The 18,008-nt window shown below is 42.5% G+C and overlaps 1 protein-coding gene across 2 annotated transcripts in view; it reads left to right on the top strand.

Moving 5' to 3' along the window:
- Nucleotides 1–18,008, top strand: part of PDLIM4 (PDZ and LIM domain 4) — an 87,361-nt gene that overhangs the window by 29,872 nt on the left and 39,481 nt on the right. For both annotated transcript variants that reach the window (XM_066615999.1, XM_066615998.1), the window contains exon 3: nt 11,316–11,400. In XM_066615999.1, the coding sequence (XP_066472096.1) occupies nt 11,316–11,400 (85 nt within the window). The remainder of the gene's footprint in view (nt 1–11,315; nt 11,401–18,008) is intronic.

Raw genomic sequence — 18,008 nt, 5'->3', positions numbered from 1 at the left:
CCCTTTACAGGCCCTCTAGTCACATATGCGTCTCTTCCATTTCTCTGGCGAGAGAAAAGGGGGCGAGATCTCACAACAAGCTGAGATCAAACTTCACTGACCTTAAATAGATCTTTCCCATAAAGTTACCTTGAGGAACTTTATAATTGGAGAGGAAAGAGGGATGTGTTTTCTGGAAAGAAGGAAAACGTTTGGAAGTAGGGTGGTCAAATTTTAGTAGGGGCAACAAGAAGTCATGATTGTAACAAAGTGTGGGATTAAACTGAGGGGGAGAGAAGAGAGATAATGTGAGGCAAAGGATTACAGACCTTTGAAAAAGAGGAGAACAGTGAGAGGAAGGATGGGAAGGAAGATGCAATTATGACATTTTAGGATGGGGGAGGAATGAGTTCTTCATGCGGGAAGGAGTTTGGTAAGGGAAAAGAGGAAAATGATGTACCAGTTGCCTGCCTGTGTACGTGAGAGAGTGTGTGAATAACACCTATACAGTAAAGGAGAAAAAGCATGCTGTCAGTGGAGGCAATGCATGAAGGGTCGTTTCAGGGTGTCGCACACAGACAAATGATGGCGAGTTGCTGGGATTAAAAAGCTGCATTTGATTGGAACGTTCCATTGTTTGTGTTCAGTGGAAGTTCTCTTCCCCATCCCAACTTTGGAAACTGAATAAAACAGAACTTGGGGCGGGGGCCACAATCCACCAGACAATTTGCCTGTTCAGGTCTCACTGAAATGAACTGGAAATATGCTAGCTGTTTGGTTTCTTCGGAAGAAAAAAGCCAGCCAGTGGTCCTGGGCTGACTTCCTCTTCGCTCATTTCCTCTTTACCTGCTGCCTGCCTTCTGGCTCACTCTTACCTACAATGTGGCTCCCACCTAGAGCTCCTTCAAGTTTTTCTGGCTGCAGGAGAGACAATGGCCACCAATGACAGCAGCCATTCCTAAAGTGACAGGTTCTGCTTTGCAAAATGCAGACGCAGCCAATTCTGGCCTCTTTGCTGGCCGTGTCTTTTACTTGAGCTGCTGCGAAAGGCTAAGGGCAGCCATATCTTCTCCCACACAGCTGCTGTCTGTCTCCTCTGGTCCTGTGGCACACCTGAGGCACAGTGGTTAAAAGCCACTGGTTTAGATTATAAATCAGCTTGTACATTTAGGCCAATGCAGAATAATAGGGGCTTTGCTTATTACCCTGGTGTGCTAGGGAGACTAAAATAGCATATTTATAATAGATATTTAAGGGAAAGTTTCTACATTTTACGTGGCTGTCTATGAATTATTGGTCACAGAAATGTGGTGTAGAGATATTTGTTGTTAGCTGTTAATGAGATAATCAGGAGGCCTAAATAAAAATGAAACGTGTTTTGGTAAATTTTCTTGATACAGTCAGTTTTAAGAGACAACAGGAGCCGTTTTGTTCAGTTAGTAAAGACAAGCATTCCAAACGAGGGAAGGTTGTCTGATGTGATTCAGAGAGTGGAAACAATGTGGGTGTGGGATTAGACCAGTCCCAGTCCCATATCTTCCCACTCTATAGTCTGAGATTTTTTTAAGGGATACTAATGGGATACTACTTTAATACATTTGACATGTATTAAAAATGTGTAGTGCATAAAGGAGCGCAGTGTTCGAGGGCCGTGATTTGTCATTGAAATGGCTGGAGAGAATGTGGCATTGCCATTGTGTCCCTGCCAACCCACTTCCTTGAGAAGGAGCGCAGGAGTGGCAGGCACCAGTTCCATTTTGTGACATTTTAGCCACCCACACTATCCATTTATTTGCAGCACGTCTGGGTATAACAAATCTCCCTTGACAGAGATGTACTCCATAGGTTGCTCAATGCAACACAGTGACATTGTTGGATATGGAAAGTGTTGCTATATATGACAGTCTTGAGTTTCCAGAGACGTTGCCACTGAGAAGGTGAATCACACTTTCCCTTTTGGAGCTCCTAAAATCCGTTTTAAAAGCAAAAAACAAACAGCTGATGAACCAAGGGAATTCCAGCCAGCAACCAACCATTTTACTTAAGAACATTACCTCTGCAAATGGAGCAAATTTAATAAACTGTAAAGGGAATAAACTGATTCCAACCTAAATTTGCAAGTTGTAGAACTTCATACCCACATCTGAGAAAAGTCTCCTAAGCCAGTTGCTGTATGAGTGGGAGTCTATCAAGGAAATGTATTAGAAATGTTCAATCACTGAATGGTAGTACACATAGTCAAGGCTCAACACAATTTCCTACCTATCTAATTTCATATCAATATTGATTGGCTTTGAAGAAGTTTAACCCTTATATTAAGGGAAAGGCAGTTCTGAGGGTTAATTTGGTTTGATAAACGGAGCATTCTATTCAGTTCAGTAGTGGTGACAGCTCCACATGTGCACAAAAATGTACAGAGTTTCTTCTACTGAAGAATTCCTTGTAAGTAAGGAAGTTCTGTTTGTGAACTGCAGTGCATCCAGAACTCGGATTGTGTTTCTAGTGCAAGCATGTGCATCAAGAAAAAGTCTTATATTTTCAAACTACACTACAGTACTGCCTGTTCCATCTGTTTACAAGAATTGCTGTAATCACTTTCAAAAATACATGTTTTATTTCTGAAATACAATCAGGGTCCCTGGACTCCGTTCCCTCAGTGCCCCTTCAGCAATAAGCAAGAGCAACAGTTTAGTATGGCAAGCCCATCAGGGAAGGGATATGGGGGGGGAGTGACTGCTTGGTCGCCATGGTGATCTGAACCCCCCCCCCAGCAAAGCCACTCAGCAAACTGGAATGGGAAAGTATAAAGAAACATGAGATACCTTTCTTACATAGTCTTGTCCTGCCTTATTTAAGGAAAATGAATTGGAGGGCCAAGGAGAGGCAGTAGTGGACAGCTGGAAGCAGGGAGGGGCTTCAGCCAAGGGAGCTGAGAAGAAGTTGAATACAGGTACTGATAAACCACTTTTCCTCTATATCTGGGAGCGAGGGGAGTGGAAAGCCCCTCAGACAATCCAGCATTGCAGGGTGGTGGGCAGCGATGAGCCATCATAAGGATTAATGCAAAATAAATTGTATCCAAAGGAAGTTTGTCATGGACCAGTCACTATCTTCAGCCTCACCTACCTCACAGGGCTATTGTGAAGATGAGGGAAGGAACTATGTACACTATCCTGAGCTCCTTGAAGGAAGGGTGGCATATGAAAAATAAACACTACTGAAATCAATAAGACAAAATAGACATTGCATGTACTGTTAAATTAAGGCTGCAATCCTAACCTCACTTTCCTGGGAGTAAGTCCCATTGAACACAATAGGACTTACTTCTGAGTAGACCTAGCTAGGCTTGTGCCCTAAATGGGAGTTGATTATAACTTTGGATGTAGCCCAATCAGAAGAGACAGGAATTCCAGTTATTATAAAGATATTGTGTACAATGATGTTGTATCAGATTTCTAGATTAGTACAAAATCTTTGAGCTTATTTCACCATATTGAGCACATTTCACCATATTCAGGTATTTCTAACGTACCTTTGTTAAGGTGCTTTAAGGATGAACAACTCAAATAATGGAATATAAGGAAAATAAGAGAAGCATTTATCCATGATATTGGAAACGAAGGAAAGACACGAATTCCTGATGAACTATTCATAACTTCCTTTTGTAGATGACGTTAAAGAAAAGCACAGCATTGTTAATGATGTCTTCACAGGTTCACTTTAATTTTGTGAAGGGCTTTCAAAGCATCTGAAAATATTTTTCCTGAGGTTAAGTAATATATAAAACAAATGGGAAAGAGATCTAATTTGTTGTGCATTACACTGCGAGTCTGTATTTTTGGAAAGGGGTTTTGTTCTCTTTTTTACATGTGGTACAAAAAAAGAAGTAAACAAAGTTTGTTTCTGTAAGCAATAAAGCGGAAGAGCTTTAAGGCATAGGCCAGCTTGAAAGGCAATATAGAAACATGTGGATACAAGAGAAACGTAGTGCAAATATTCAGAAGGTCTTTATGGTGAGATAAGGCAAATAGTATTCTGCCCTCAGGGTTGGAGGTTGAACACAATGGTGCACTGAACATTACAATTTTACGTTTCTGTGGCTGTAATTCTATACATACATTCATGGGAATAGGAAATATTGAGCATGATGGGACTTACTTCTTAGTATACATGCATAGGTTGGGGCTGTCAGGGCGCAATCTTATCCTGCGCTGGAACAGGCAAACCAAGAGGCTTGCGCTGTATCCAGCACAGGATATGGGCCCAAAGTGGCTCAGCCAGAGGTAAGGGGAAACTTTTCCTCTTTCCTCTGGGTAAGGTACCCAGCCCTCCTGAGGTGGCGCAAGTCCAAGGAGAGTGGAGTGGCTTAAAGCTGCTCCAAACCCCTCGGGAACAGAGGTTGGGATCCCAGCTGGGTCCCAGCCCAACCTCCCACTCCCCACCCGCCCGCCCTGAGGCTGCCCACTGCCTGCCCTGCCCCTGCCCCGGAACACCTCCCTCCCACCTGCCCCCCACCCACCCCAGAGCCTTGCGTCAGTCCAGCTGGGCTGATGCAAGGCTCGGTGCCTCGATTGGCACGGAGGCTTGTGTAAGCCTCCATAGGCACGCCAACCTTGCTGACTCCCAAGGAGGTGCAAATGTGCCGTAACCCTCCTGGGCCAGGCACAAGAGACTTGTGCCAGCCCAAGGGCTCTTCAGGATTGCGTCCGCAGAATCTTTTATGAAAAGGGTTAAAAGCACTATCCTATGCTTGTCTACTGAGAAGTAGGGGCCCAATCCTAACAAACCTCAGCACTGGTGCTAAGTGTCGCAAATGTGCCATCTGCGACATCCTGCGAGGAGTCGAGGCTGTGCTCAGCACCAGACAGATTCCCCCAGTGTGCTGTAGGAGCTCTGGGTGGCAGTGAGGGTCTTGGGGGCAGGATGGAGTGTTCCAGGGTGGAGAAGGGTGGGTCCAGTGGAGTCCCGCTCCACTGATCTTATGCTCTGTGTTGGGCTGAAAAGCCTGACATGGAGCTCCTCCAATCTGCACCAGCAAAATAGCCAGTGCAGAATGGAGGAGGCTCCTGCACCCTGCACTCATGGGAAGGGGACAAAAATCTGAGGAGGTCTCCAGCAGCTGTGTTGCTGGATGCTGCGGTAGCAATTTTGGTGCTACTGCACCTGGCAAAGCTGCCAGGGCTACCCGTCTCATCAAATTAAGTGGGAACTCCCAGGTAACTGTGGATAAGATTGCAGCTTCAGTTAATGTGTAACCATCTCATTTTATATTGAGCTTACTCTTTAAGGCAAGACGGGATAGGATGGGACATGAATGCATTTATGTCTGTTCTTTTTGAGTCTTCTTGAAATGGGCAGAAAGCATCTCAGTTTCAGTCTCTACTGATAAGCAGTAGAGCTCCACAGTGGTATAGAATTAAATACCACTTAGTATAGAATTAAATACTAATTAAAATAGAATAATTAAATCGAAGGAATATGTTTTTATAATAGATATGGCTGGTTGGAAGAATTCTCATAGTGGTTCTCCTGAGGCTTTCTCTTTGTTTTCTTTCACACTGTTTTAAAACACAAATATTTTTACCAAGAACTTTATGATCAAACAGAGATCAGAATTTGGCTCATTAGTGCATATTTCAGACAGCTTTCTGGTTAAAAAAAGAAACATTATCTTCTTTTGTAAATGGCCTATTCCCTACTTCGGTGAAATGCTGTTTTCTAACGTTTGTAAGTAAAAATGTTGATGGGGAGAGTATGTGTCAGCTTTGGCCCTCACAACACCCTTCACAGATGTATAGATTTTCCTCTGTAAGCCTTGGCCAAAACAAAATTCCAACAATACCTCAGCCTCCTGGCTTAAAACCCCAATATTGATTTGAAAGTCTCATTTATCACAATAGAGCTTTCTTCCAAATCTATCTGTTCAAGACCTGTGGACAACTGTACATGACCACATTTTTCAAGCAGCTACAAAATGGTGTATTGGTTTGTATCTTTAGGACAGTTCACACATAAACGCTCCCCAGGTACATCTGACCCTGGGTGCTGCTATTCACACATACCCATTTCATTACAGATATCGAAATGATATCCCAGCAGGGCTCAAAAAGATGGTGCCTATTTGCTCCATCTTTCTCTGTAGCCAGGGCTACAGTGAGGATTGGACCTGTGGGGCAGGTGCAGCAGTGTCTCTCTCGCTCGCTCGCTCGCTCGCTCTCCTTTTTTTTTTGCTTGCTCATCTGTGTTCTCCTTCCAGGCAATACAGCATTGATTGGCCCCAGAGAGCCCAACTCCTCCACAGTACTAGGCACAATGAAAAGGAGGGCAAGCAAGCAGGAGTCTCTCCTCTTGCTCACCTGCACTCTTCTGGGTGGTACGCCATGAACCCAGTCCTTTCTAGCAAGCAAGAGGTTCATCTGAAACTTTGACTTTGTGTGTGTGGTTTGTTTTTGTTTGTTTGTGATAATGCACAAAGTAAATGTAAAAAAAATTTGGAGGCAAATCCTACTCACAGAGAGGAATCTATTAGTAAGAGGCGCTGGATTATTTTTTAAATGAAAATAAATCTTCCAGTCATTCACAGAATGCAATTTGGTTCCTTAATTTTAATTTTTGTTCTATTTTCCTTCCTGCTCCCTCCCCCTCCCCCATCATGCCTCCTGCCCGCCCTCTTCCCACCTCCCCGTCACGCTTCCTCCCTGCCCCTCCCTGCCCTCCGCCCACCTCTCCCCTCCCCGGAATGCCTCCCCCCGCCCCCACTTTCCTCTCCGCGGCTCGGTGGCCCATGCGACTGCTGAGCGGCAGAGGCCAGGCACTAGCACGGGTGCTCACCCAGAGTTAGGCCTTCAGCAGCAACTAGGGAACTCAGTTTAGCTCAAGAGAGGGTCCAGCCTCACTTCATCAATCTCAATGGGGAGTTCAAGGAACAGCATAATCTAGCAGTTTTCAAATTCTCATGAAGAGTTTGCACCACTGTAAGATCCCCAGGATCACGTCGCTAATGGGGCTGCACTCACCAGTCCCTGCAGCAGCCATCCTGGGCTGCGGGGAGCCCTGCGCAAGCATCTGCAGGGCTCGCCAACGTTCCAAAAATGAAAGTGGAGCGATTGTGCTCCACTTCCACAAAACCAGAAGTGGAGTGCAATCACTACACTTTCACTTTTGAAGACCTAGGGAGCCCTGCAGACACTTGCCCAGGGCTCCCCGCACCCCGGGACGGCTGCTGCAGGGACTGGTGAGTGCATCCCAGTCCTTGCAGACCCATCAGTGACACGATCCTGGGGATCACGTCGCTGCTTCTTCCCTGTCTCCTTGCTGCTCCCGTCCCTTAAGGGAGCAGAGGTCAGGGCCTTCAGGCTGGGGCGTCATGATGCTCCAGTTTGAAAACCACTGGCATAATCTTATACATGTTTACTCAGAAGTGGGTCCCAGTATATATGGTGGGGCTTACTTCCAGGTGGGTGTGTATGGGGCAGCAGCCTTAACAACTATTTGACTGTAGTTGTCAAAACAACTTCACTATTCTCTTCACTATTTTCACTATTTGTGTTTGCATCATGAGAAAATGTGAAACTAATTTTGTGAAGGAAATATATGTGCACTGCCAATCTAGAATGAGTAAGGGTGCAATCCCAACCCCTTATGTCAGTGCTTTCCAGCACTGGCATAGCGGTGCCAATGGGACGTGTGCTGCATCCTGCAGTTGGGTGTCACTCACGGAGGCCTCCTCAAAGTAAGGGAATGTTTGTTCCCTTCCCTCAGAGCTGCATTGCCCTTATGTCAGTGCTGGAAAGTTCTGGATTGCAACCTAAGTTAACCCACCTATACCCATTTGACCCCTGTAAGGCTTCAATACTGTACAGATTTTCCTGGCAGTAAGCTGCACTGAACATAATGGAACTGACTTCTGAGGTCACCTATAGGCTTGCACTGAAAGTTGATAGAATATTTTCTCTTTCTCACATCTGAGAAGTTATTATTTAAAAAATAGCATTTTGGAATTTAACATCCAAGTTTTAAATATCAGTAATGATATTTAAGAAAAACTTGAGCTGTTCCTATTCAATAAAATACAAAATTAAAACCTACCATCTGAATTCAAGATGTTTTGCAGCAATACAAGCCTCTTCATTTATGATAGCAGGTTCTGTTTTAGGCCCACAGAGATTATATTTTTCTTTAAAAATAGGCAAAATATTTATGTATTATATTCTTTTTTAAAATAAATGTCAACAATTATATTCTGAGATATGTTGAAAAATCACAAGTCAAGTCCAAATAAAAGATTCTGGGCTGCAATAATGAGCTATACCTACTAGGAACAAGAAGATTCATAACATTTTTACAAAATGATAGAATATGGCTAATAAGGTTAAATGGAAAATTCTATACTGTGGACTGAAAGCTCTCAATTTTGCCTAAATTCACTTCCATGCCCAAATGAGAAATACAGTGTGTGTGCGTCAAGCCATGAAGTCAAGCCCTTGGAAAACAAAGCAAACAGCCATTAACTTCAGAGAAAGTCTATTGCTACTCAAAGTACAAATTCATGAACACTACAGAAGAAACCAAGAAATGTGCAATAAATTTCCAGTTTCATAAGCACCTGGTGCATATACAACATGGTTGGTCTTTAACCATGCTTAACTATTGAGTGGGTAATTGACTCCTAGGTGCTCTTTCTTATCCTCCTATCCTCTTCAGTACAAATTCATCCTTCCTTTCCTTGTCAGATTTAACTATGTTATAGCATTGCATCTGCACTGATTTGAACCATGTTTAATACTAACCAAATTCCTTCCTGAACAAGAAACCAACATCAAATATCTGGTTTCAAATCCTGGTTAAGGATTATGTTAATGAGGGGTTGCATTGGGGAAGATACAAGACCGACACAAAGAAATTCAGTTTCATTCAATTTTACAAGCAGCCTTCTTTGTGAATGGTTAGGTATTTGCATAATAATGATTATGTTCCCATGTCTATAAATAATTTACCTCCCAAATACGCATTACATTCATAACTTATTCTCATAACACTGCTTTGATATGATCACTATTATTGTGCAAATACCCAAGGATACACAAAGAAGGCTGCTTGTAAAATTGAATGAAACTGAATTGCTTTTCATTGGTCTTCCAGAAGTAAAACATATAATAAATCTGAATACTGAGATTGTTGGTTTTATTATACCATTGAAACCAGAATTATTTTTGCTTAATATTACTTTGGATATTATAAAGAAAATGATGTATGTTTAGTCATCATGATATTAACAGCTGCTAGAATTTTGTATGCTAGATATTGGAAAGATTCTAGAATTCCAACGAAAGATGAACTAATAGAGAAAATAATGAATGTTGCAGAAATGGAAGACTTTCAGAAATATTGGATCAACAGCAAAAATTGAAACAGACTGAGCAATGGAAGCCATTTTATGCTTGGTTGAAAATGAATATTTAGAAAATATAATTCAGGGCATTTAGATGAATTTATTATATGTATTATATAAGAGATGATACAAATGATAAATGATAACAAGAGGTAAAAGCAGAAGAGAAACTGGATTAGGAGATAGGGAATGACTTATTAGTAAAAATGATATATGATATTCTGCATTCTTAAATGTATGTGTATATTTTTAGATTGTGTTATGTTGATGTTTGTGCAAAAAAATTTTTTTAAAAATCTGAATACTTACTGGATTGTGCATGTCCCTAATTTTTTTAGCTCATTGTTTCAAAAAAATATAAACAAGAATGTTTTAAACAAATGTAATGAATTGCATATGCAGGATATGTGTGTATTACACAGTGATTGTGAGGCCTCCCTGCGGAGAGGGGTCTGTCCTGCTCGGCCTTTCCAAGGGGGACCCCCTGGTGGAGGCCTCAGACTAGTTCACCAGAAGAAAGGGGGGTTATGTCACCCAGCTCCCCCTCTTTGGGTTGGCAGCATTTGCCAGAGTCAGGAGCAGGGGTTGCTGTCAGCAAATCCTCCTGCTTGTTCTCCCAACTGCCTTGTCATCCTTGGCCTCCAGGTTTATGTAGGGCAGGCCCCTCCCCTTTGGCCCCTCCCCTGCCTTCACACTTCCCAGGGGAGTGTGTCTGTGGGACTGCCCTCCCCTGGGACTACCACAACTCCTCCCCTTCCTCTCTCTGTCTTCCTCCTCTCACCTAAAGCTGCCAGGGTTGTTCCTGAGAGGGCTGGGGAGGCTGCTGCCTCTGCTCTGGTCTCTTCCTTTGGGGGGTGGGCTGGTCCTGCCCACCTGGGTCCTGTAGATCTGCAGACGACGTCGGGAGGTTCAGCTGTGGGCTCCCGATGTCATAGCCAGGTGCCTTGCCCTCCCGGCTGGCTAGGCAGGGGAGTGCTCCCCTTCTCCCCCGGGGTGGGGAAGGGGTGGGGGAGGGGTGGCTGCCCAGAAGCCAGATGGCCTGCTTTCTGTCTCCCCCTCCCTCCTCCAAGGCGGAGGGGAAAGTGGGGGGTTTGGCACGCAGTGTTCCTCCGCTGCACTTTGCCACCCACAGGAGTGCCCAGGCAGCGTATGGGAAGGTGGCCCCATGTTCCACCAGTTTCCTCCCTGATCCTCTGGCCTAGAAGTCTTCTCCCTGGGTAAGTTGGGGACCTGTGGGAAGAGGGGAATCCTGACAGTGAAGTTTCAGTGTGCTATGAATATACAGTATTCTGAAACAGGGAAATTGAAATAGGGTATCCGTAATTTATGCTAGGTTCCTACTTGAATATTAGGCATATTCAATATATTTACACATTAATGAACAGTTCAGACTTATGCAGGACATGGTGGTGGATATCCTCATCCGCTGTTAGCCCTCTTACAGTGTTGTAAATGGTGCACCATGGTTGCATACTGTGGGACCACCAGCACAAAAGGCAGGAAGCCCCTTGTGCATATCAGTGGTTCTCGGACACTGTGATGGTGCATGGAGGATGGCGGCAGGGGCTGTTCGATGTGGAGAGTGGGCCAGGCAGGGGGAGGGGTAGATCTCAGTGGCAGCAATGGACGCTGGGATCCTATCCCAGTTTTCCTGCTCTAACATATCCTCTTCCTTGGCTTGGATGCAAGCAAAATAACTTGCAAAGGTCCAAGGAGACCAGTTGACAGCCAGACAGCCAACAGGAGGGTATGTAAAAATATTTTTTATTTGTCTCTCCCAGGTGATCTGGTCACTCTCCCTATCTTGGATGCAGCATTATGGCCTTATTTATATAAAGAATATACAATACTGCCATCTATCAGGTTCAGGACCAGTTTGTTACATGTAAGTACGCAAGTCATATTGCTGTATGATAAACTTGTGACTTTGGATTTCTCATTGCAGGGCTGAAAGCAAGGCTTGGTCTCCTAATATTTTAGAAGATGGGAAAGCACAAGCTTACCGAGTCAATATAGAACCAGAGCCACAGGTACGGGTTGCTTCCTCTTTATACCACTTTTACCATTTTATAGGATGAGAGAGATCAGCTCATTTCATAACACAAAATATTGATTAGCTGAACAATAAATATTAGATAACAGTAAAAAATGTCACTCTATTAGTATGTAGTGTTTTTCAGTGTATCCAGTGTTTTATTTATTAATTTTCACTTCAGCCTTGTGAGGTAGGTTAAACTGAGAGATGGTCATCTGCTCCATTTACCTTCATGGACAGATAAAGTTCTGAACTGTAGCCTTCCTCATCCGAACCCAGCAAATCTATTCATTGCACCAAATTGCCCTGGTTGTTTTCATTGGTCTAGCAAAAAAAAAAAACAGTCTCCATAGAGTTGCATAACATTTGAACCCTTATGTAAATTAACAGAAATACATTTAGAAGCCTGAAAAAAGAGCAGTAGAGCTCATGAGGAAGTTGCTTGAACCATTCACTAATGAAGCTGAACTATTTCTCCAAAACTAGACGTGATAGGGCAAAATGGATGCCATTTTTGGAATCGGCACCCCAAATTCATATCAAACCACCATAAAGTTTGGGAAAAACTTTTCTGACCCTCAGTTTTGTAGGCCTGTGTAATAATTAAAAACACAATTAAAAACAAGGTTAAAAAACACATTAACAACAACAATTATATTAAATATAATTATAATTTATGAGTATAGTGATTTAAATATAAAGAGACAGAGCAGGACATTGGCCAGAATGAGGAACAACTTGAACCATTTGTACAAACTAATTGAGGGAATTTAGTACTTCTTTAATGAGATATAGCTTTACATTGGTGGGGAGGAGAGGAAGCGGAAGAAGAGCACTCTAGGAAAGGTTTTGACTGTCCCCAAACAAAATGGTCTCCAGTCAGCTTTTCATGATCACCTACACAAGCTTTCATTTTATTGTGTTCATTTCCATGTTTACTTCCTTGTATCTTGAGATAAGATTAGTAGTTCTTATTCAGTATCATGACCCCATGCCCAAGAATGGTCAGTCCTAGATGGTCACCAATGTAGGGAGTAAGCAAGAGTAAATGCTAGTAGGGAAACAAATAATTTTCCGTTGTTCCTTGTGAGCTATTCCATATGAATCTTTCTTCTATCACAGGTTGACTCAAGCATGGATAGATTGTGGGAAGCTTATTATTACCCAGGCATTAGCAACGTAACTTGGGCTCATGCTGCTAATTAATTGATTATATTAAAGTTCCTTTAAATAGGGAACAAAGAAAATTGCTCTTTCCATTGTTCTGTTCCTGCCCCCAATGGATACAGAAATCAAGGATACATGGGAACCCTTTTTAAAGAGCAATACTCTGCACCCTTCCCCTAGTCCATTAACTTCTTTTGTTATAGTACCAGTGGAAGCATACATGTTTCTTCCTTAAAAGTGGAATAATTTCTTGCTTAACTAAGGAATGCAACATGCAAGTTTAATACTAACCAGATCCCTTCTTAAACAAGAAACCTACATTAAATTTTGGTTTCAAATCCTGGTTAAGGATTGTGTTAATCAGGGTTGGTCACGTAATGGGAGGCATCTGCACTAGTGCTTCCACCTGTCGTCCTTATCTGTCCACGAATAAAAAGAGAATTCTACTTATGCAGGGATCCCTTTCATGAGCAGAACTGCTCTTCCATTCGTGGAAAAATATTGCATATGCAGAAGGAGGTCCCAGTGGTAGAAGAACTAGTCGGGATACCACCCAACATGCAGGTAGACAACCTGCACACTAGGGAGGAGGCAGTGAATATTAACTGGTATTAAAGTCAAACAAAGGTAGTGGGTGCAGGGACCCACAAAGAACCCCGGATAAGTTAAACCGTGGATCCACAGATATGGAGCATGCTTGTATTTTATTTTTCATGCTTGTATTTTTTTTAGAAGGAAAGAAATGCTGTGTTTTGAGTTTACTTTTGCAGAGCTACCTTAGAATAGTGGCTGTAACTGCAATCCAAGGCACACTTAGCTAGGCATAAAGCCGAGTGGCTTGGATTCAAAGAGGGCTTGGGCAAGCTCAATGGAATCCTTGACTTCTTCAGGCTGAGAGACACATCTCCATTTATATCATAAGCTACCTTTCCAACTTTCCTCAGTTTCAAAAGTAGTTTGCTTATGCAGCATGGAATGGGGGTGCAGATGGGGAAACTGCTGTACAAGAGGCATAAGTCCAAATCTCCTTTGTAGTTTGAAACATGAACTTCACTGATGCTGTTCTTTGAATACAGTTCACTGGGACTTACTGCTGAGTAAACATGTATAGACCTGTGCAGTGCAAGACCAAGTTATGAACCAGGAAGTGCCTTGTCTCGTCTATGGTCTTAGAGAGACCACTGTAGTTTCACACATTACCTCCCATTCCCAAATATGCAATACGTAAATAGCAATGTTAATACACACGCACCCTGTACAAAGTTGTTGTAAGGATCACATAGAGAATGTAAAGTGTTATATAAAAGCTACTATTATTCATTTTACTGTGTTCTCCTTTTAATAAAAATGCAAGGCTATGCCCATACCAGGGACATTTTTCCTTCTCTAGAACACAAATAATGCCTATGCCACTGAAGAAAGGAATTGATTAGTATGAATTCTCAGCTTTTGTCTCTTATAGAATTTTAGTCAAAATATATCCATATGGTGCTAATAAAAGAAGGGGATGTTTGCTTTCTTGACCATTTGCCTACTGCCAGATTTGACAGCTTGCTGGCACAGCAGAGATTGGAAACTCATGTTTCAAACTGTGAGCTCAGATTCTGCTCTTGTTAATTGACTGTAGTTGCAGATTCCTCGTCATTAGGGAACCAAAAAGAAAAATAGGGAGAGGAAAATAATTGCTAGAAAATGGGCATCAGCAGCTTCATGGAAATCCACAAGGCAGAAACTAGAACAGCAAAACAAGCGAACTGGTTCTTATAGAGCCCTCCTTAGCAAGGTCATGGGTTCATTTCCAGTGGAGAATAACAATGTTCAAAGGTTTCTAATGAATTCAGTTTTAGGTTTCTGCCCACACAGATCCAGGATTGTAAACCAGTCATTGCAACCTGCCATTTAGCTATCTGAATGCCCTTGATTATAGCTTTATCAGGAAGGCCTTGGGGGTCTGGAAACCAGCTTTGGAGCTTAGACCTATTTGCATAAGGTCCACCACAACACTCTAGACTCCTGGTGGAATGAACAAGTGTCTTTTGTTGAACCAGCCATACCACCCACATACAGCTAAATAGTGAATTTCTTTCATGTCTTTTCATTTGCTCCTTTTGAAGTCCTACATGACAGTAATTATAGCATTAGTGTCATTCTGCTAGTTTAATGTGCTATTTAGCCATTTTATTTCCTGTCAGACAAACTTCACTTAATGCAAAGGAAAAACTACAAAGAGTCCTACAGCACTTTAAAGACTAAACAATTTACTTCAGCATACGTTTTCAAGGATCGCAGTCTACATGTGTCTGACAAAGGGGACTGCAGTTCATGAAAGCTTATGCTAAAATAAATAGGCTACCCTTTAAGGTGCTACAAGACTCCTTGTTTCTGCTGCTAGAGACTAACACATATCTCTCTGGAAGGTAATGTAAAGTACAGCAAAGAAACATTGCTGAAAACTGAAATATTAACTCTATGCATATAGCTCCAGGTTTTAGTCTAAAGACAAAGAAGTGTAACGTATAATTTTGAAATAGCACATTACAGTATGTTTTCACCCCTGATGTTCTTAACAAAAAAAAGTTATAAATGAGCTGTGACATTTCTTAAATAAATGGTAGGTTAGGAGATGCCACAAAACCATCTTAGAAATGAATTCCTGCTTCACTCATGAAAACTGAGCAAGTCTAATTATCCCTACATTGCATATGAAAACAAATGTTGTATCAGGAGTCTTTCTGACTCTAACATCTGTTTCACTCTACTTTGCTAACTGTAATTGGTTACACATGTAGAGAACTTATTTTTGAAAGCACAGCTTTAAAATCTAGTGATTTTAAATCTAGTGCTAGACTGTTCCTCTGAGGTCATTAGAGCTGATTTACCTGGCTGTATGGAAGCTTGGTGGATGCCTGAAATTGCTGTGCCATTTTTTGTTGCTCTCAGCTGATGGGTCAACAGATGAGCTAGTTTTCTCTGGGTGACTCACAGAGGAATCCATTTTCTTGCATCTCATTGGGGAAAAAAGTGCCAATTATTGGTGATGGAACAGGTAATGTGCTAAAATTGAGTTCCTGTGTAAGTGCATGATCAGCTTTCTGTGGGCAAGGCCCTAATCATCATCAACAGATGAACAATCGGTCACCATGGGCTCATGTAGTTATGCAAATACAATCTTACTCAGGTTCGATTCCTCTGTTGTGTTGTTGTCCACTTACTTTGAACCTAAACAAAACATTTCTTAGAAAAATGTGTACCCCACCTTTAAAAATTTTTTATTCAAGCTGGCTTACAATATAGAAGTCAAAGCAAGTTAGCAGCAAGTCAAATAATCATACAACATTATCACACGATCAACGGAGAGATTTTCATTAAACCCAGGGTGACCAGGTGTCATAACCACAAAAGACTACAAGATACCCCAAAATGTAGGACACAAGAAAAATGTAGGACACTACAAAATAAAAGCTGCAAGTATTCATATTTTGATTTCCTGTGTCTAATTTAAATCTATTACTTATATGTAATATAGTTTTAAATTTAATAATAATGTATTAATTTCAAGAAGGAAATGCATTACCTGCTTACAGGGAAACATAAGTGCATTTAAGTTCTTTTCTAGGACATAAAGCTGAAAAAGAGAACATGTCCTGGAAAAAGACAACGTCTGGTCACCCTGATTAAACCATGTGAGTTCCCAATGAATACATTACCTGTTTAACATGGACATACAATCTCTGTGTGGTGTCTTTTCCAGACCCACCTATGTGAAGCATAGCAGAGAACCTGATCCTTTCCCAGGCCACTGTCTCACACTGCTGTATCCTGTGGCACCAGGGAAGCAACCAGAGGTCTCCTGATCATCGGTTCCCTTACCTCAAGTAGAGCCCCAGCGGCCCCTATGGGTCTACTTGGAGCTGCACCAGTTATTTAGCTGGCACAGAACTGAGGAGACCCATGTCAGGCTCTGAGGCCTATGAGGGGGAATAGGATTTGGCAGCAGCTGAGGCTGCCGTTCCCATCTCCCTCCCAGACCTAAACTGCCTCCTAACCCACCCTCCCCTGCCCAGTTTTGTCTCTTCCCCACCTTACCCCAGCCTCCCCCTGCCCTGGAACAGCTCCTTGACACTTGGCAGCTTATTCACCACTGGATCCAGTCCTCCTACAGCTTTCTTGTCCCATTTCTTCCCCCCTCCTCACCCAGTTTTCTCCCTCTGGGCGGTGCTTTGTGGGCATTTTCTCCCTCTGGCGCTGAGCTGAGCACTGAGTTCACCGCAGATTGGTGCTGGGCCGGTGTCTGCGCTGACTCCTCTCAGATGTCACGACAATGCTGAGGTAGGATTGGGCCCTTAATCTCTAAAGTGTTACAACAGTACAATATTTTTGGTTGTTTCTGCTGCAAGAAACTTGACAAGCATTCTAGAAATAGCTGTACTAAATATTTGTACACAGCCGATGAAAATTTCTTTGTTGCAGTCACCTTCTTTTTTCGCAGGAAAGATGCAGGCTGAAAAGGCTTATGGTGTTAATAAAGAAGAAAAAAGTATTGGAACTACCGGATATCAGTTGAAGTAGCATAACACAAAATTTGGTGCATAAAACCTGTGACTGAATTTAGTGAATTACATAGCAAAAGGGGACAATAGTGTTCTTTATACATCTAGGGGGGGAAAAAGAAAAAAAATGAGATAATGCCCTGGCACAATTTAGATTCCCAATCACAGGGGAACTCCAAGCTTGTCTAAGGGCTGATTTAAGAGTAGAAACATGCAGAACCCTTTACAGCTACTGTTTTTCAAATCAGCTATGAATGGAAGGAATTTATGCAGGGCTCTCCCCCCCCCAACCATTCAAATGGCACTGCTATTTTGGAATGAACTCATTCCTGCAGATCAGATTACTAGGGTAAAAAAAATGGCAGAAAAAACTCTTGCTTTTTCATAGGGTACTATGGGCCCAATCCTATCCAATTTTCCAGCCCCGGTGCAACTACAGTGCAGCCCCATGGTAAGGGAACAAATGTTCCCATACCTTAAGGAGGCCTCTGTGACTGCTGCCCTACTACAAGATGCAGTGCATGCCCCATTAGCACAGTTGCACTGGCACTGGAAAATTGGGCCCTAAATCACACTGAATATCATGTTTATTGTCAAAGCAGGAGGGAAGTATTATATCATTGTGCTCATAATGTTGGGACTGGCAGTATCCTTAAAGTAATTCTAAAGAAATACCGTATTTTTCGCTCCATAAGATGCACTTTTTCCGCCCAAAAAAGTGGGGGGAGAAGTGTGTGCGTCTTATGGAGCGAATACTGCAAAGCTGCAGGCGTTCTCAGGGCAGCAGAGCCTCCTTGGCAGGTGCTTCTGCCCCTGACCAGGGTCCTGCCTTCGCTCAATGGTAATGCAAATGCAAACTGTAATGCAAATGCAGGCGCTCAAAGGT

The sequence above is a fragment of the Tiliqua scincoides genome, chromosome 2, assembly GCF_035046505.1.
Source record: "Tiliqua scincoides isolate rTilSci1 chromosome 2, rTilSci1.hap2, whole genome shotgun sequence".
NCBI classification, from domain to species: domain Eukaryota; kingdom Metazoa; phylum Chordata; class Lepidosauria; order Squamata; family Scincidae; genus Tiliqua; species Tiliqua scincoides.
This window is presented reverse-complemented; position numbering and strand designations above follow the sequence as displayed.